The sequence below is a fragment of the Tetranychus urticae genome, chromosome 1, assembly GCF_039701765.1.
Source record: "Tetranychus urticae isolate SD_2017Ah chromosome 1, NJAU_TeUrti_SD_1.0, whole genome shotgun sequence".
NCBI lineage: Eukaryota > Metazoa > Arthropoda > Arachnida > Trombidiformes > Tetranychidae > Tetranychus > Tetranychus urticae.
Window position 1 is genome coordinate 27,877,089 of NC_142958.1, and position 15,772 is coordinate 27,892,860.

Consider the following 15,772-nt stretch of genomic DNA (forward strand, 5'->3'; position numbering starts at 1 on the left):
TAGATGGAGTTGAGAGTTGCAGGCTATCTTTTTCCTGATCTGGATCCAGATCTTATCCATTATTTACTAGGTATTTGGTCCACTGAGGGGGGTTTCGCTCTGTGTTTGTGTGGTTTAAATGTTAAATCCTTTTTTTCCTTACTGTAAGTCACTCTCTTTTCACTCATCATCAACATAATCATTAACATCATCCTCATCCTCATCATCATCACAATCACCATCCTTTTTAACATCACCATCATCTCTACTAGCTTCATATGTGAAAAATTAAAATAACGTCAATTTCATCTGTGATACACTTGATAAAAATAATAGTGAAAGTGGAGAAAGGTATCAACAAAAATTATCAAAACTGGAATTAATGGAATTAGAGAATATTGTTGCCAACACTGTTTACCTAAAAGCAAGAGAAGGTGAGCTTCATATTAATGAAAAACATCTTTATCAAAATAATATCATTTCACAAACTGTTCCAATCTTTGTGTAATGTACCTGTCATTGTGTCAATTTTTCGTGTTACCTCTTCTTCCACTTATTTTAAATGAAACTTCATTTCTCATGCCTAAAGGTTTTTTCTTTCACAATTATTTCACAATTCCATCGAGTTTCAAGTTTCAAGCTTATTTGGAACCTTAAAATCGTGCGCCTTTTTTTGACCACCCAAATATAATTTACTCTTTAGCTTTTTAACCCTTCTTGGGACTCTTCAAAAGACGAACTGATTGCTCTAAACAACCAATTCCTATCAAAAAGACCCAAATTTTAAATGCAAAAAAATGTCATTTGTTTCTATGTTTTTTTGTTTTCTCTTTTTTGTCTGATTGACTGTCAACACACATCCAGATTGTAACAAGGGTAAAAGCAAAAAATGGCAAAAATTACTTCGTTTTCCACACATTTCTCAATGTATTCATTTGAAAGATCAAGTTGGTAATTAACATATTCTCATATTTATTTCTCTTTTCTATCTTAATGTGAAATCTTTGAGAGTTTTTTTTCGCTCAAAGTCTAATCCATATTCATTATCAAATCTCAATTTCTAATTTTGATCATTTTCTCTTCTCTTTTTTTTCTCTAATTTAGACGTTTCATACAATTATATAGTGGAACAGCAACCAATAGGACAGTTACTTTTTAGACTATATTGCCATACCAAGGAATTGTACAGTAAATGCAACAATTTTCTGGACGCTGTTGTACGTAACGATATTCCCCGATTTACCATTGATGAGTTCGGCACCAATTTTTTTACTCTTATAAAGGTTTCTAAAAATCTGGTTCTAATCATTATGGGAAAACGATATTGATGAAAGTAACTCATTGAAAGTATTGATAGCTCGGTCAACAAATGATTACAAAAAAAGTGTAACAACTGATAAAACTTGAATTATCAAGTTGAGACACTTGCGTAAAGTAAATAAAATTTTGGTGCCAAACTCAGTTTTTGTTTCATGTATTGTATAAACTGATATTTATCAATGCAAGAACACATAATCTGATGCTGAAGATGAAAAGCTATCCCAGATAATAATGAATTAGTAGGGAAAAACATGAGAAAAGGAAATTTTAGAAGCTAAAAATTTGTTTAACCAATTGATCTCATATTGCTATTACAGTTACACATTTTTTTGCTTCCAACAGCTCATTCAAATGATAACTTGTTGTTGATGTCTTTACACCAGCTTTACCCATTCAATATTCATCTAATTTTTTGCTCTTGATATACAAATTTCATGTTATAATTCATTATGAAAATGACTTCTTCTCTCAGTACAACTTAATTCAATTACCAATGGCTACATTTGCTTGTTAGTCGTTTGTTGTTATTGTTTTTTTTGCTCTACTAACAACATCAACACAGTTTGTTAAACAGCTAACCTAAAATGTTATAAACATTGCAATTTGAATTTCACATTTAAATATATCTTCACACCTTCATCAGCCATTTCAATGTTGATGGTTGAAAGTAGAAGCAGGAAAAAACAAAAATGATGAAAACATTGAACATTTATCAACAAATATACATTATTTGTATATTTACACTCTTTGCCTGATTAAGTTGAACTCATTGTTGACTTTCATCTACTTTCCCCAAAATTCAATCATTGGGTGATTCTTAAAATAATCACCATTGAATCATCTTGAAAATTGAAAAGCTTTCAAAAAAATTAATGCGTTTCCCAAAGCAAAACTTTGTTTTCATTTTTCTCTCTCATATCTTTTTCGTTGATTGCATATCTCATAACATAATGATATTTCATTTGAATGGTCTTTGACTTTGGTTAACTCACAATTCTGGTGACTGATTAATGATTAAAGCCTTTTGCCTTCCATGGTTAGTTTTACTTGATTATTGAGGAAGTAATGGAAACAATCTTCTAATGAATTGATAAACTTTTTTCTTCTCCTGACACAATTATTTATTGAAACGCTTCTAGATAAAAGTTGATCTCTTTTCATTTTTTGCTGCCTTTTCCAATAAGACAGATACAGAGTTGGATTTTTCAGGTTGATCAATTTTGTCCTTTTCATTACTATTATTGACTATTCTCAACATTTCACTATTTTCACTATTTTCACCATGGAATGTGAATCTACCAATGAAATGATTATTGATAATAGGAATGAAGAAGAAGGAAAAAAAGATGATATAATTAAGTAATGCCCAATGATGATGATAAGGGGATGAAGATGATGATTTATTGTGAATTGACAAACAATATTAAACGGTTCAACGTTAACGAGATATAATACGTCTTTTGTAAACTTTTCATTCTCATCTTTTCCCATTCACTTGATGATTACTTGACGTCGGTTTAACGATGATTGTCAATGATGTTGATGAAAAATAATAATGATAAGAAGAAGAAGAAGAAAGTTTCAAAGAAATTCGATCAATTTTCCTTTTCTCATCCAATACTTTTCATCTTTCCTTTTTTTAACCCACTTTTAGCTTTCATTTTACTTTTCAATCTCTTTTCCATTCAAATGCAATTCTGTCTTTTTTCCCACCTTATACCAATATTTTCACCACCAACATTATCATCATATCATATTCAATGAATTTTTCAATATTGAAATGACAATCTTTTCTCACCATCGCCTTGCAAGTTATTGCCTTATGCAAATAACCTTCTGGTCAAACGATAATCGCATGTTTCCATTGAAATTTGACACAAAAAATTCTTTTCTTTTTCTTCTTTTCTTTATCACCTTTTGTCTTCTTTGCATATCTTCATCTGTCAAATAAGCACACAAGTTAACAAGTAAACAAGAGACAAGAAAAGTGGCAAAAAATGTCATCATTTGCCTTTTTTTGTTGTCAGGTTTGCACTTTAAGATCAATTTGCTTTGACAAGTTTTCAGTTTTTTTCATCTTCATCATTTCTGGTACAGTTAAATGAATGCAAACAACAGAATCAAATTGAATTTTTGCTCTTTTTCTCATCATTATCATCCACCAACATTGAAATACATTGAAATTTGTTTCCAATTTTCTCTCTCATTCGAAGGGTAGAAACATGTTTTACCCAAATAATGACATGATGATGATAATGATAATGATGAAAAAGAGAGAGAAGATGAAAACAATCATTCTATTACCTTCTCTAATATAAAATGTTATACTTACCTTTACGTATTGACGTAATAAACTTTTTCCTTTTTTTATTGTTATTATATTTAAAGGCAGTTATAAGTTGAGTTTGATGTAATGAAATTGAAAATAGTATCAACATGATTGGGTCAATGTTATTTTCATGTTAAATCACTTTTTTCCCTTCCATTAATCAACCATCTTCCCCTTCACCATTCCTTAATCAACTCTTAATCACTGGGATTTTCTCATTTTAATGTCAAAACTTTATTCCAATTGCAAGGTAACATCATAACTGTTCATATCCTAATCTTCAGTCACTTAACATAGATTGTGCAACATTAGATTAACCATTCTCCACAGATCAAGTCAATCCTACAAATGGATTAACAGTTTGCCAAAGAATGTCATTTTTTAGATTATTTTTTTCATTGCTTTTCCATTTTACTTTTACCTTTTTAACACTTTACTTACAAATTGTCCAATGTTGACACAATTTTGCATAAATTGTCATCAGTGGAAACTTGAGTTTCTGAATGAAAATGATTTTAATTTTGTTTTTTTTCTCGAATTCTTTTTGTTCGTTCAACATCAATTTGCGATTATTCACAATTCGTAACTGTATTGATAGCAACAAATTTTGTCAGTATTCAGTTTCCATTTTTTGTCAATTCTTTTCCTTATTTTTCTTCTTTCTTCTGATCATCTTCTTCCTTCCCTTTCCTTTCTCATCTTCATTTATTTATTCAGTGAATTCATAATTACTTTTAATCTTAATCTTGTGTTATCTGTTCTCTTGCCTTCACTCTGAATCTTTATTGTCATCATGGAGTCAATAAAAACGATTGATGATAATGAGAATAACAAAATGATAATGCGAAATTAAGATTTTCTTTCCTCGTTTTTCTCATCTCTTTTTTTGTTCTCTTTCCCTTCTTTCATTTATTCCTCTTTATTTACTCATGATGTGAATCTAAGAATTGTCTGAACCATTCTTCATGTTCAATCTTATATTTTCTTCTTTCAGTCTTCTCTTTTTTTTTCCCGGAGAAACTCTGATATTCAACTTGAACCGATCATCTATTGCTTCCTTCCCTATCGATCTACTGTCATGATGATAACCAATGAGAAAAAAATGGAAAGAAAGATATTAAACAACATGAATAGTGAATAGGTGAAGGTAGTTTCATGATGGAAAAGAGAGGGAAAAAAAGGAAAGACCAAGAGACAGGTTAATACAAAACATTGCAGCTCTAACAGGTTCAATGGTAGGCTCACAGGCAAACAAAATATTGATTCTGTGTGTATTAACCCAATCCTTTGAAACTCTTGAATACCTCAATGATATTCATCCCTTCATCATCCTGCAAACCTTCATTTTGTCTCTACTCATTGTTTCATATCAAAAACCTGATTTACTGTTTAATCTTAACTTTCTCTTGTGATTTCCTCTGTCAGCAAATTCTGGTTCACCCTGATTTAACTTTTTTTTCTTCTTCTCCCCTTTTCTCTGCTCAATGTTTACATGCTTTTTTGTGCCATCAGCTTCTTTCATCAACCTTACAATTGAAATGTTGAATTAACTCGTCCATAAATCTTTCATCGTCTTCCAACCAACATTGTTGAATGGTACATAAAATAGCAATCCAAGCATAGTTACATATTTTTTTCGAGCCTTTGTACTTTTTTTACCCTTCAATTGATTTCACGTATAATTTGCCTTTCAATTAATACCAATTATTGGTTTGCGGCTTCATTATAAATTGCTTCAATCATCATCCAAAGATGAACAACTCCTGAAGCTCATGAACTTTTTCTTCTTCTTCTCTTTCTCTCAATCTCAGGTTATCCTTTTTCCTGTTTTGCTTTTGTCATAAATCATGAGATTGAGCAAATATTTCATTAAACATGCCTTTAACTGTATCTTAGTTTCAACTCAACTTAAGTGGCTAATTCAGTTGACTCGATAAGTGCCAATGTTTGTTTTAAAACCTTTCACGTCAATTAAATAGACTAATTCATTTGAACAAAATTAACTCGTAAGTTGATTGCTAAATTTACAGTTGATTTTCTTGTTGAATTACTTTTCCAATATATTTTTGTTTTGAAAATTTTCAAACTCTAAGTAAAGCTAAACTCAGGAAATGATCGTTTCATTTCAATTGTGACTTTATGAAAATCAGAAGAATGCTAAATATTGATCAGAAATAATCGCACAAAAGCTTAACAATTGCAAGACTAAAGAAGCGAATCAAAAGTAAACCAATATCAAGTTTCCGATAAAATTGAAATCTTCTGTAGTTCCTGTCGATTTACGATGGAAACTGTTAGAAAACGAATGAACCAATAATCACATTTAAATTCCAATTCTCAAAGGAGTCATGAAAAACTCCATGAGATAAACTCAGACAACTTCTTACCGTTGATCCGTAAATTGCCATCAAATTGAATGTAAACTTTTAAATTGATAATCCATTGCAAGTAAATTCATATTTATTTTGCAATAAATTTTTCACCAAAATTCTTGAAATGATCAGAGAAGCTCAACTTCATGCAAACCCAAAATTGCTTTATTTCATATTCACCTTTATTCATCTAATTATCTCGCCATAATTTTCAAACTTTTATTGAATTTGCAGTTACATGGAAATTTGATTTTTCATTACATTCCATCACTTTCCTACTCTGAACATAAACTAATTTTAGCTAATTTCAAACTCGAATCTTGAAAATTACTAAACTCTGAATAATCACTGGCAGATTCATAATGAGTTTTACATGTTAACATACTTTAAACTTTCAAACATGAAACATTTCAATATTTGACTTTATCTTTTATCTCGACTCATCTAATCTCATTTATTGTATCCATGAAGAGAGTGAACAAAAAAGTGTTGATCCATTTGCTGGTTCATATCAATACCTGAAAGCCATCAATTATACTCTCAATATCTTTCATGACAAGATTAAGATGCTTAATGATGATGCTTTTAACATGATAATATTCATAAATGATTCATTAAGTAATCTAAACCTTGAAATCTCACCTTTTAATCTCATTGTCTCTCAAGGTTCAACCATTTCTTAACTGTTTAATTAACATTTCAACCGATTCTGTTGATCATTCAGTTGCCATGAAATTATTCATATCCATTTACAGGTGATAACGTTTTGACGAGTGAACAACAAAACATGATAAAAGCAACAAACAATTAGCGACTTGCATAACAATTAATCTTTGGGCACACTTGATAATCTAAATCCGGTATTTCATAAATAATATACGATAATCTGTTTGATTACTATTTTAATGTATAAATTGGTTCTATTAATAAGTTACAGATAAATACAGTTATAACAGTTTTAATAGACATTCAATGACATTCACTTAACACTGAACACATTCCATTAATCATTTTTCACCATTATCTAATTTCACACTCTCCTTCATTAATTTCAATCATCAATTCAAATTGTTTGAAAGATAACACAAAAAAGCCTCAATCACAATTGAGATCATCTTTCAAATCAAAACTAAACGTTCAGTAATAGATAGCCTTTGTTGGCCAAAAAAATCAATTGTAACCACACTTTCAGATCAACTTTCCAAATCCATTTGAAACAAGCCAAAGAAACTGATCAATAACTATGATTACTTATTGATTGGTGTATCACTTCATTTCAAATTATCACAATCATCTTCATCTTTTACTCTTTTTTTCATCATTCTCTGTTTTTCTTTCACAATTTTCTCTTCTTTTCCTTTTCACCATCCATTGATTAATTTTACTTCAATATTGTTGTCCAGTTGAACAATATTTTTCTGGTCAATTACCTTTTTTTTCGTCCAACTCAATTTTTATCCATGATTTACTCTGCATTTATAAAAGTATCAGTTCAAGTCCAGTCGACTATTGTTATCCTGCTTTTATAAATGTATATAAATATCTATTTTAACTCAATTTTCAGATGACAAAATGAGACTTCATTTTGTTCACATGGAAATACATGAAATACTTTTTGTCAAAGTTAGATAAACCTTTTTCTTTCCCCTGCTCATCATAATACAATCATTACTATTCATGATCATTTCATATCTTTTATTTCATCTCCAAAATGTTTACCTCAAACCTTATCATTTATCTTTCAACTTTTCTTGGTGAAGAAACAAAAGACCAAAAACTAAGAATATTTTTACTCATGTTCCTATTATCGAAAAGTCTTCTCTTAATGATATTCTGATTACAATATTTAAATTACGATAATTACATTGAAATGTCAAATCAATTTTTTCTACTCTTACAACTTTATTAGTAAATGAACCTTTTCGCGATTCTTTACATTCAACGAAATATCTCAGCTTTTCCCTGATGATTTTGGTCATGATGAACAATTTTCACACTAATAATAGTTTTATCCTTAAGTTGAATTTATAAATTGATAACAATCTTTTTCAATTGACAAAATTACTTAACCAGAAATCACTTTTACCAATTTTTACAACAACATTCAGTTGAAGCCAACATCTTTTGATACATTTATTCAGTGGAATAAAATTTTCCATGAAAAGGTTGCTCAAAATGATAATGACATTTCATTATGAAACCAACCATCAATCATGAAAAAAATGATGCAAATTTTAAACTAATATCACTTACCACTTACCTTTCAATGAATCTTATTGATATTAATTTGATTCACATTTTTTCAATATAAAACCTTTTCTTTCAAACCTTTTCACTTTTGATTCAAGTCAAATTGTTAACTCGACTCTTTGTCCTTTCAGTTTTAAACTCTTCAAATGTTCCTCTCAGATTAAGATTGTACCATTAAACTCGAACAACTTAGTCGAACACAAAAAAACAGTTCAACTCGACTTATTTTGTTTCATCCTTTACTCGTTTAACTTGAAAGCAGCAAAAAAAAACAACAACAAATACAGTTTTATTACATTTGCTTCATCCCAATATTACCAGTAATGTCAAAGTTTAACTTGGTAAAAATGATGAAAAAAGTGGAGTAAATTTATTTCATCCAAATCAACTTTAAATTTATTCATATTTTGCTTGTTAAGGACAATTTGATGTTTAAAAAAGCAAGCAGCAAAAGGGTTAACTTAAAGTTGATTAGTTGCAAAAAAAAGGCAAATTAGTTATGATTGACTTTCTGTTATTCATTTTACAATTTAATATCAAATTGTAAAATGTTGAATAACTTCCTGTAAATTGCTTTTTACCCATTTTACCCGTTTATACCGTAAATCATAATTATTGGAAGTTGCTTTGTTTCCAACTTTCCTATCATTAACCCAATTAAACCTCTCAGGTTTTTTCTTCTTCTTCATTTCTAATTATTATTATTTCATCCTATTATTACCATGTTAGTTTTATTTCGTAAGTAAAAGGTCCGCTAATGAACACATAAAAATGTTCATTTCACTCAGATTAGCTGGTTGACTGTGTGTCTGTTCACTCCATTATTTGCATTACAATAACATCAATGAACACAATCTTGACTTACTTTTCATCATCACCATTATCATCTTATTGTTGCTTCCATTGTTTCCTCGTTTTAACATTTCTCTTTGTCTTCCTACTTTTTCAGGAAAACTATGAACTCCAATGGGATGAAGATCGAAGCTCAGTGGCCAAAGAGATTGCTGATAAATATCTTAATTGTGAATCAAATCAATTTGTGGATGTTGTAAAAGAAGAGAGTCGCAATAAATGCAAGCAAAACCTAGATTTGGCCTCAAAAGACCTTTTCCTGGACAGTGCCCTGTAAATGACCATTTTGATTCCCTTTCCATTCCATCACTCAGCTCATCAGAAACTCATCTCGGAATTTCACTCTTCACTTTTTTCTCTATTTTGATGTTTTCCTTTCTCTCTCTCTCAGTCAGATTCAATCATCAAATAGCTTTTTCAAGTTGATTGATATTAATTAATGTTATTGATGTCATTTAATTACATTTTGTTTCTACAATTACTTGAGACAAGGTTACAACCCCACCTTACTCATGAATCAAATTCATTATACAACCATGAAGCTAACATTTAATTTAATATTTTTCTCTGTTTTCGTACTTTTCACCCATTATTACATTATCATCATCTAGTTTAATTATAGTCACCAGAAACAAATAGTCATTATCATTTTTCATAAATTTCCTCTCAATTTTTAATCTTTTTGCTTTTCATTTTTACCCTTGAAACTAATTCATTGTTTTCTTTCTTTTTTTTTCTCTTCTTCTTCTTATGTTCATCTTTTTCACCATTTCACACTTCATACACCATCAACATTCAACCAACATTTACTTCTGGCAAAAAACAAATGAAATTAAAATTATGGATGCTTTTCAACTGGTGGTGATAACAATAAATCATGAAATATTTTACAAATTTATGTCAAAACCAAAACATGAATCATGTTTCATCCAATGCCATTATTTTGTCTTTGCTGTTGTTGCTGAACTCTTTTTTTTTCCTTGACAATGAACATTCATTTCATTGTATCAAAATGCATATCAACCATTGATATTGACTAATTACTTTGCACTTTTTTGGTTAACATGTTGATGCTGGATGTGTAATTGGATGACGGTGATGATTATCATGATTACTGGCTTTGCTATCGCATACTCTTTTGGTCTCGATTCAATCATTATTTTCAAATGAACCAGAGATGTTAAATTATTTTTATCAACCAATCCATTCAAGGAATTTGAAGGTAGCATGTTTTTTCACCGTTACCTTCAATGGAAATGGCTGGAAAAGTTGCCCGTGACAAAGGATACCTTTCGAATGTACAGAGTTCTTGGTAAAGGAGGGTTTGGTGAAGTTTGTGCGTGTCAAGTTCGAGCCACGGGTAAAATGTATGCTTGTAAAAAGTTGGAAAAAAAGCGAATCAAGAAACGCAAAGGAGAATCAATGGTTCTCATTGAGAAGCAAATTTTACAAAAGATAAATTCACGGTTTGTGGTTAGTCTAGCCTATGCCTATGAGACTAAGGATGCTCTTTGTTTAGTATTAACTCTGATGAATGGTGGTGACCTTAAATTTCATATCTACAACATGGGAGGTGAACCTGGCTTTGACCTGGACCGAGCTCGTTTCTACACAGCCGAGGTGACACAAGGATTGGATCATCTTCACTCTCAAGGGATTGTTTACCGAGATCTCAAGCCAGAAAATATACTTTTAGATGATCATGGTATGGATCCAATGAAGGCAAACAAAGTGAACAAGGGAAAAGATGAAAATTTGAAAAAAAATTGTGAAAAGACCAGAATCAAGTTATGATGATGAAGAAACAAAATTGACTTTTTGTTGACTCTAAACAAAAGCTTATTAATCTTGATTTTTCTTTCTCTTTATCATCATTTCCATAATTTTTCTTCTTTTCACCTCATTTTAATTTCATCTTTTCTTTCAAAGTTCACTTGTTTCACTTTTTACATTGTGATTAATGTATTTTACTCTGGATATTAATATTTTTTCCCTTTTCTTTTTCACGTTAAGGTCACGTAAGAATCTCCGATCTTGGGTTAGCTATGGAAATACCAGAAGGTGAAATGGTTCGAGGAAGAGTTGGTACAGTGGGTTACATGGGTATGTTCAATGGATTGTTGTTGATGAACATTGACTAAATTGGTTAAAGGATAGTCAATGGTTTCACGGGTGTTTATTGGAAACAGGCGGAACAGCTATTAAAGGCATAACTAACAATCAGTTGAAGTTTCCATCAAGATTACAACTTGTCATGTTGACTTTGCCCAATTTTGTGCAAAAAATTTGTCAGATAACAAAATAATTTCAATCCAATTTGAGCCAATTTTCCCTTCTAGTTTGACTCTACATTTTCACTCTTCTTTTGTTTCTCATTCTGTTCATTTTTTCTTGTCAGATTCTTGTAACATTTTTCAGTTACCTTTACCTACTTTAACTCTATGAACAGGTAGTAATGGTTCAGCCACTTGCATATTAGAAACAGTCATGAGCAATGTAATCATGGAAGCTTCCTGTTACCATTTCTTGTTCTCTCTGATTATTTGTCTATTTATTTGTCTATTGATGTTTTCATCATCATCATCTCACTTACCTTCCAATACTTCTTTCTTTTCGCATCTCCTCTTTATTTTGTCACACTTTTCCAATTTTACCTCTTCAAACAAGAAAATTTCTTGTCTACATTTATCCCTATCATGTGAGAAACTCTCCTCTGAACATATGAGATTTCATTTTCAGTTATTTCTCTTTTCTCTCCTTTTCCACTTTATTTATGATTCCATCATTTTCACAAGTTTAGTAACTGATTTTTTCAAAAAAAACAGCTACATTCATCCTTATCCATTGAAAGCTCCGAGGAAATTTTTTGAAATTGAATTTAAAAAGCAACACTATTGGAATAACTCGAGAGAAATTCAGAAATTCATTTTCTCCTTTTCAATCTATTTTACTCTTCTATTCAATACTTTAATATATATTTTTTCACCACCTTTTCTTTACTTTCCACAAATTTAAAAAGGAAACTTTACAGTTGATCATTTCATTTATTCACAAATTATGATTTACAATTTCATCCATTAATCTACACTTTGGCAGAAAATTTTCTCAAACTATAATCAAGTTTACATTTAATCTAGTAAAGAAGACGAAGCAAAATAATATATTTAAACATTGAATTCAATTAGAGTAAAAGCTTTTACAATTACATGTTTAAACAGGACTTATTAAATTGTCAATCTTTCATTTCAATTTTGCAGACAATCAAATTTCCATTTTTTCCTATTTAGTTTCCATTAGAATCGATTCAGTTGCTTTATCAAACAAAACCACAAAAACTAATTGTATCAATATTTACATTTACAACATTTATAACTCTAAGAGTCGTCAATTAAATCATTTACCAGTAATTAACTTATTGCCACTACTCTTAATTACTAGCCTACAATCATTTGATTTGTTTTCATTGACATATTTTTTCTCTATCTATTTTTTTCCTATTCTTATCAGCTCCTGAAGTGATTGAAAACGATAAATATGCCTTCAGTCCAGACTGGTTTAGCTTGGGATGCCTTTTATATGAGATGATCGAGGGTCAAGCTCCGTTTAGAGCTCGCAAGGAAAAGGTCAAACGGGAAGAGGTTGAACGTCGAGTCAAAAATGATGTTGAAAGTTATTCAAATAAATTTAGTGAAGATACCAAAGCAATATGTACATTGGTAAGATTGGCATTTGTTCATTTTCAGCAATTTACATTTTCATTTTTCACTTTTCCCATTTGCTTCCTTTCCATCTGCATCTTCATCTTCATATGTTTTTATTTATTTTAATAACTTACTAATGTTTCATTTATTTGTTTTTACATTTCTACAGTTACTCTCAAAGAAAGTCTCTGATCGTTTAGGCTGTAAACTCGGTCGTAAAGGAGCCTCGGAAGTTAAAGCTCATCGGTTTTTCAAGACAGTTAATTGGAAACGTTTAGAAGCTGGAATGCTTCAGCCACCCTTCATTCCGGATGTAAGAATTCTTCTGTTATATTGACAATAATGATCAGAATTGATTGTGAGAAGACTCTTTTTTTCCTACTGTTGAACAGTCTGTAAGGCTGACTACAGTAAATTGAGCTCATTCACTTTGCATCTGAACAAAAACTGTACCAGACTAATTTGTTTTTATTTCTTCTCTTCCTTTCTTTCCATTCCAACTAACATCGTCATCATTATCATCATCATCTTTTCTCTTACTTTAGCCTCATGCTGTTTATGCCAAGGATGTTCTTGATATTGAACAATTTTCAACGGTTAAAGGAGTCAATTTAGATGCTAGTGATGATTCATTTTACAGTAAATTTAATACTGGAAGTGTTTCCATTCCATGGCAAAATGAAATGATTGAAACTGATTGTTTTAAAGAGTTAAATGTTTTTGGACCAAACTTTACATTACCTGATGATCTCAATTTTGATTGTCCGCCAGTCGATGAGCCAAAAGGATGTTTCCAATTTTTTCGAAGCAACAAGAATAAAAGAAAAAATGTTCACATTTCAAAGAGTAATGCTCAAATTGATGAAGGATCACAGACTGGAGTAAACAATAGCAACAAAGAACCAAGTACAGCGAAAACCACCAATTCCATTAGTTAACGTTAATAAATTACAATGCCTAAGGTTGAACTTGCTTTCAATGTGGGAATATCATCGACAACCAAAACATAATTAAAACCATTCTCACTATCCATACTATCAACGCCAAGACGAGTCAATATACCTGAGGAAAGGGACAAGGCTGAAAAAGCTGGAAGCAAATGATTAACGAGTTAAGCACAGATGAAAAAGTACCTATTTTATGTGCAATAAACGACGTATATTGGATTAAGAGGTCAAAGTAATAATTACTGATCTAAAAGGATAAATATTGAAAGGATAAACAAGCCAAAGCCATACTTTAGTCAACAGTATTAAGATGACAATCCAACGATTGCAAGCCAACAAGATTAACAATTAATGCAAACCAAAATCGACAGTATAATCTTGATTCGTATTCAGTCTGGATTGGGAAAAAAGTCACCGTCGAAAGGAAATAAATTTAATGAATGGAAACTGGTCCAAGAAACTGAAATGACGATCCATTTAGATGGTAATCTATACAAGTGATTGAATGAATGTTTTGACGATCATGCCAATCGTGTGAATCAATCAACACATTTTGATGGTTTCTTGTTAAATCAGCTGAAATTAGTAATGCAAGACAAATTTCATCAAAAACTGACATGACAAAGATCATATTCATGACTGTCTTTACGATAATCAATGGTAAACAAATTGGGCACCAACAATGACAACAATGATGATAATTTTGCAAACAAAAAGTAATTCAACTAAATACATTACGAGCTTTTCCAATAAGCCTTTCAACTCTCGTCAACAGTTTACTTACAATTTACTACAATCTGCTTCATTATATTGGTACTAACCTTTGGACATGAAGCATGAATTGAAGCGGACACACAGAGCACAAATAAACCAGAAACCAGATTTCTGAGTGCTTACATTTTCTGTTGCATTTTAATATGATGACAAGTTAATATCAAAGAGATGACTGAATCTGTTGATTTTGTTTTTTAATTTCCAAATTTTCCAAAGTTTTTTACTTATAAAAATATATAAATATATTAATTATTGACCTGTTTCAGTTTGAACCAAATCGACTGAAGGATGATACTAAATGATTGCAGCAAAACCCACAAAATCTCTTCCGTTGTTTCAAATTCATCAACAAACTCTTTGCTTGACAAGATGAAAAAGTAAAATCGACACATTCGACAAACGACTTTGAGACCACGAATTTTTCTCACTGTGATTACAATTGTAATTGACATCCTTCGTTCTGACAATTGTTATTGGACAAAGGCAGAGAGTTGGATAAAGCAAAAGGAAAAGCACAATAATAAGTGATTCAAATACACCGGGTATATTCGCCATTGTATATAACCACTAATTCACTCATATAATTTGTAATATATAAATTTGTTGAAAAAGCTTACGAAAATGTGAAAAGCTAAACATATCGTTGTAAAAAAATTATGATTATCATTAGACTTATTATGCTATTATTAATACAACTTATAATTATTATTATACAATCTCTATGTGCAATTGAAAAATACAAGACCAACGAAAATAATGTGTAACAAACAAAACGAAAACAGTGTCGACTATTCATGTACAATTGAAATGTTCAACAGAAATCGTTAGGTTGCACAATTAATGTTTTTGTTTTAATAATTTTCATCAATAATACATTTCAATGTTGCCAATGTTTCGCCTTTATTGATTAACAAGAGTTGATTACCATTTCTTTTAAAATTAACATCCATAAGTCTTTACTTTTGACAATTATAATCAGTGTTCTTCAGAATTTTTCACCTTTTTTGAGCTGCTTCAGTTCGCAAATGATGTCAATATTATTTACCATACTCGAAAATACGTGTTTGTTAAGCAGGTCAGTGAATGGGAACAAAATAATGTTGATACAATGTGACACTCATAGTTATTGTACATTGATTAATTAATTGAGATAAATTGAGAAAAATTGTCTCCATAGGAAATGCATTGAAAATTGCAAATTGGTGATTTAATCTGAAACCGAGATTTTCAGTATATGGTATTTTCTCC

At 30.5% G+C, this 15,772-nt stretch overlaps 1 protein-coding gene across 2 annotated transcripts; it reads left to right on the plus strand.

Moving 5' to 3' along the window:
- The first annotated feature begins 100 nt into the window (after positions 1-100).
- On the plus strand, positions 101-15,414 carry Gprk2 (G protein-coupled receptor kinase 2). 2 transcript variants are annotated; one of them, XM_089266639.1, is made up of 10 exons: positions 101-143; positions 316-413; positions 844-930; positions 1,084-1,262; positions 9,200-9,375; positions 10,278-10,807; positions 11,116-11,205; positions 12,610-12,818; positions 12,973-13,116; positions 13,349-15,414. In XM_089266639.1, the coding sequence occupies exons 2-10, from the start codon at positions 362-364 to the stop codon at positions 13,739-13,741; spliced, it is 1,860 nt and encodes a 619-aa protein (XP_089122765.1). In that variant the 5' UTR covers positions 101-143; positions 316-361; the 3' UTR covers positions 13,742-15,414. The 2 variants fall into 2 exon arrangements, with proteins under 2 accessions (XP_089122765.1, XP_089122766.1); XM_089266640.1 differs by having other exon boundaries at positions 1,084-1,196.
- The last annotated feature ends 358 nt before the right edge of the window (positions 15,415-15,772 follow it).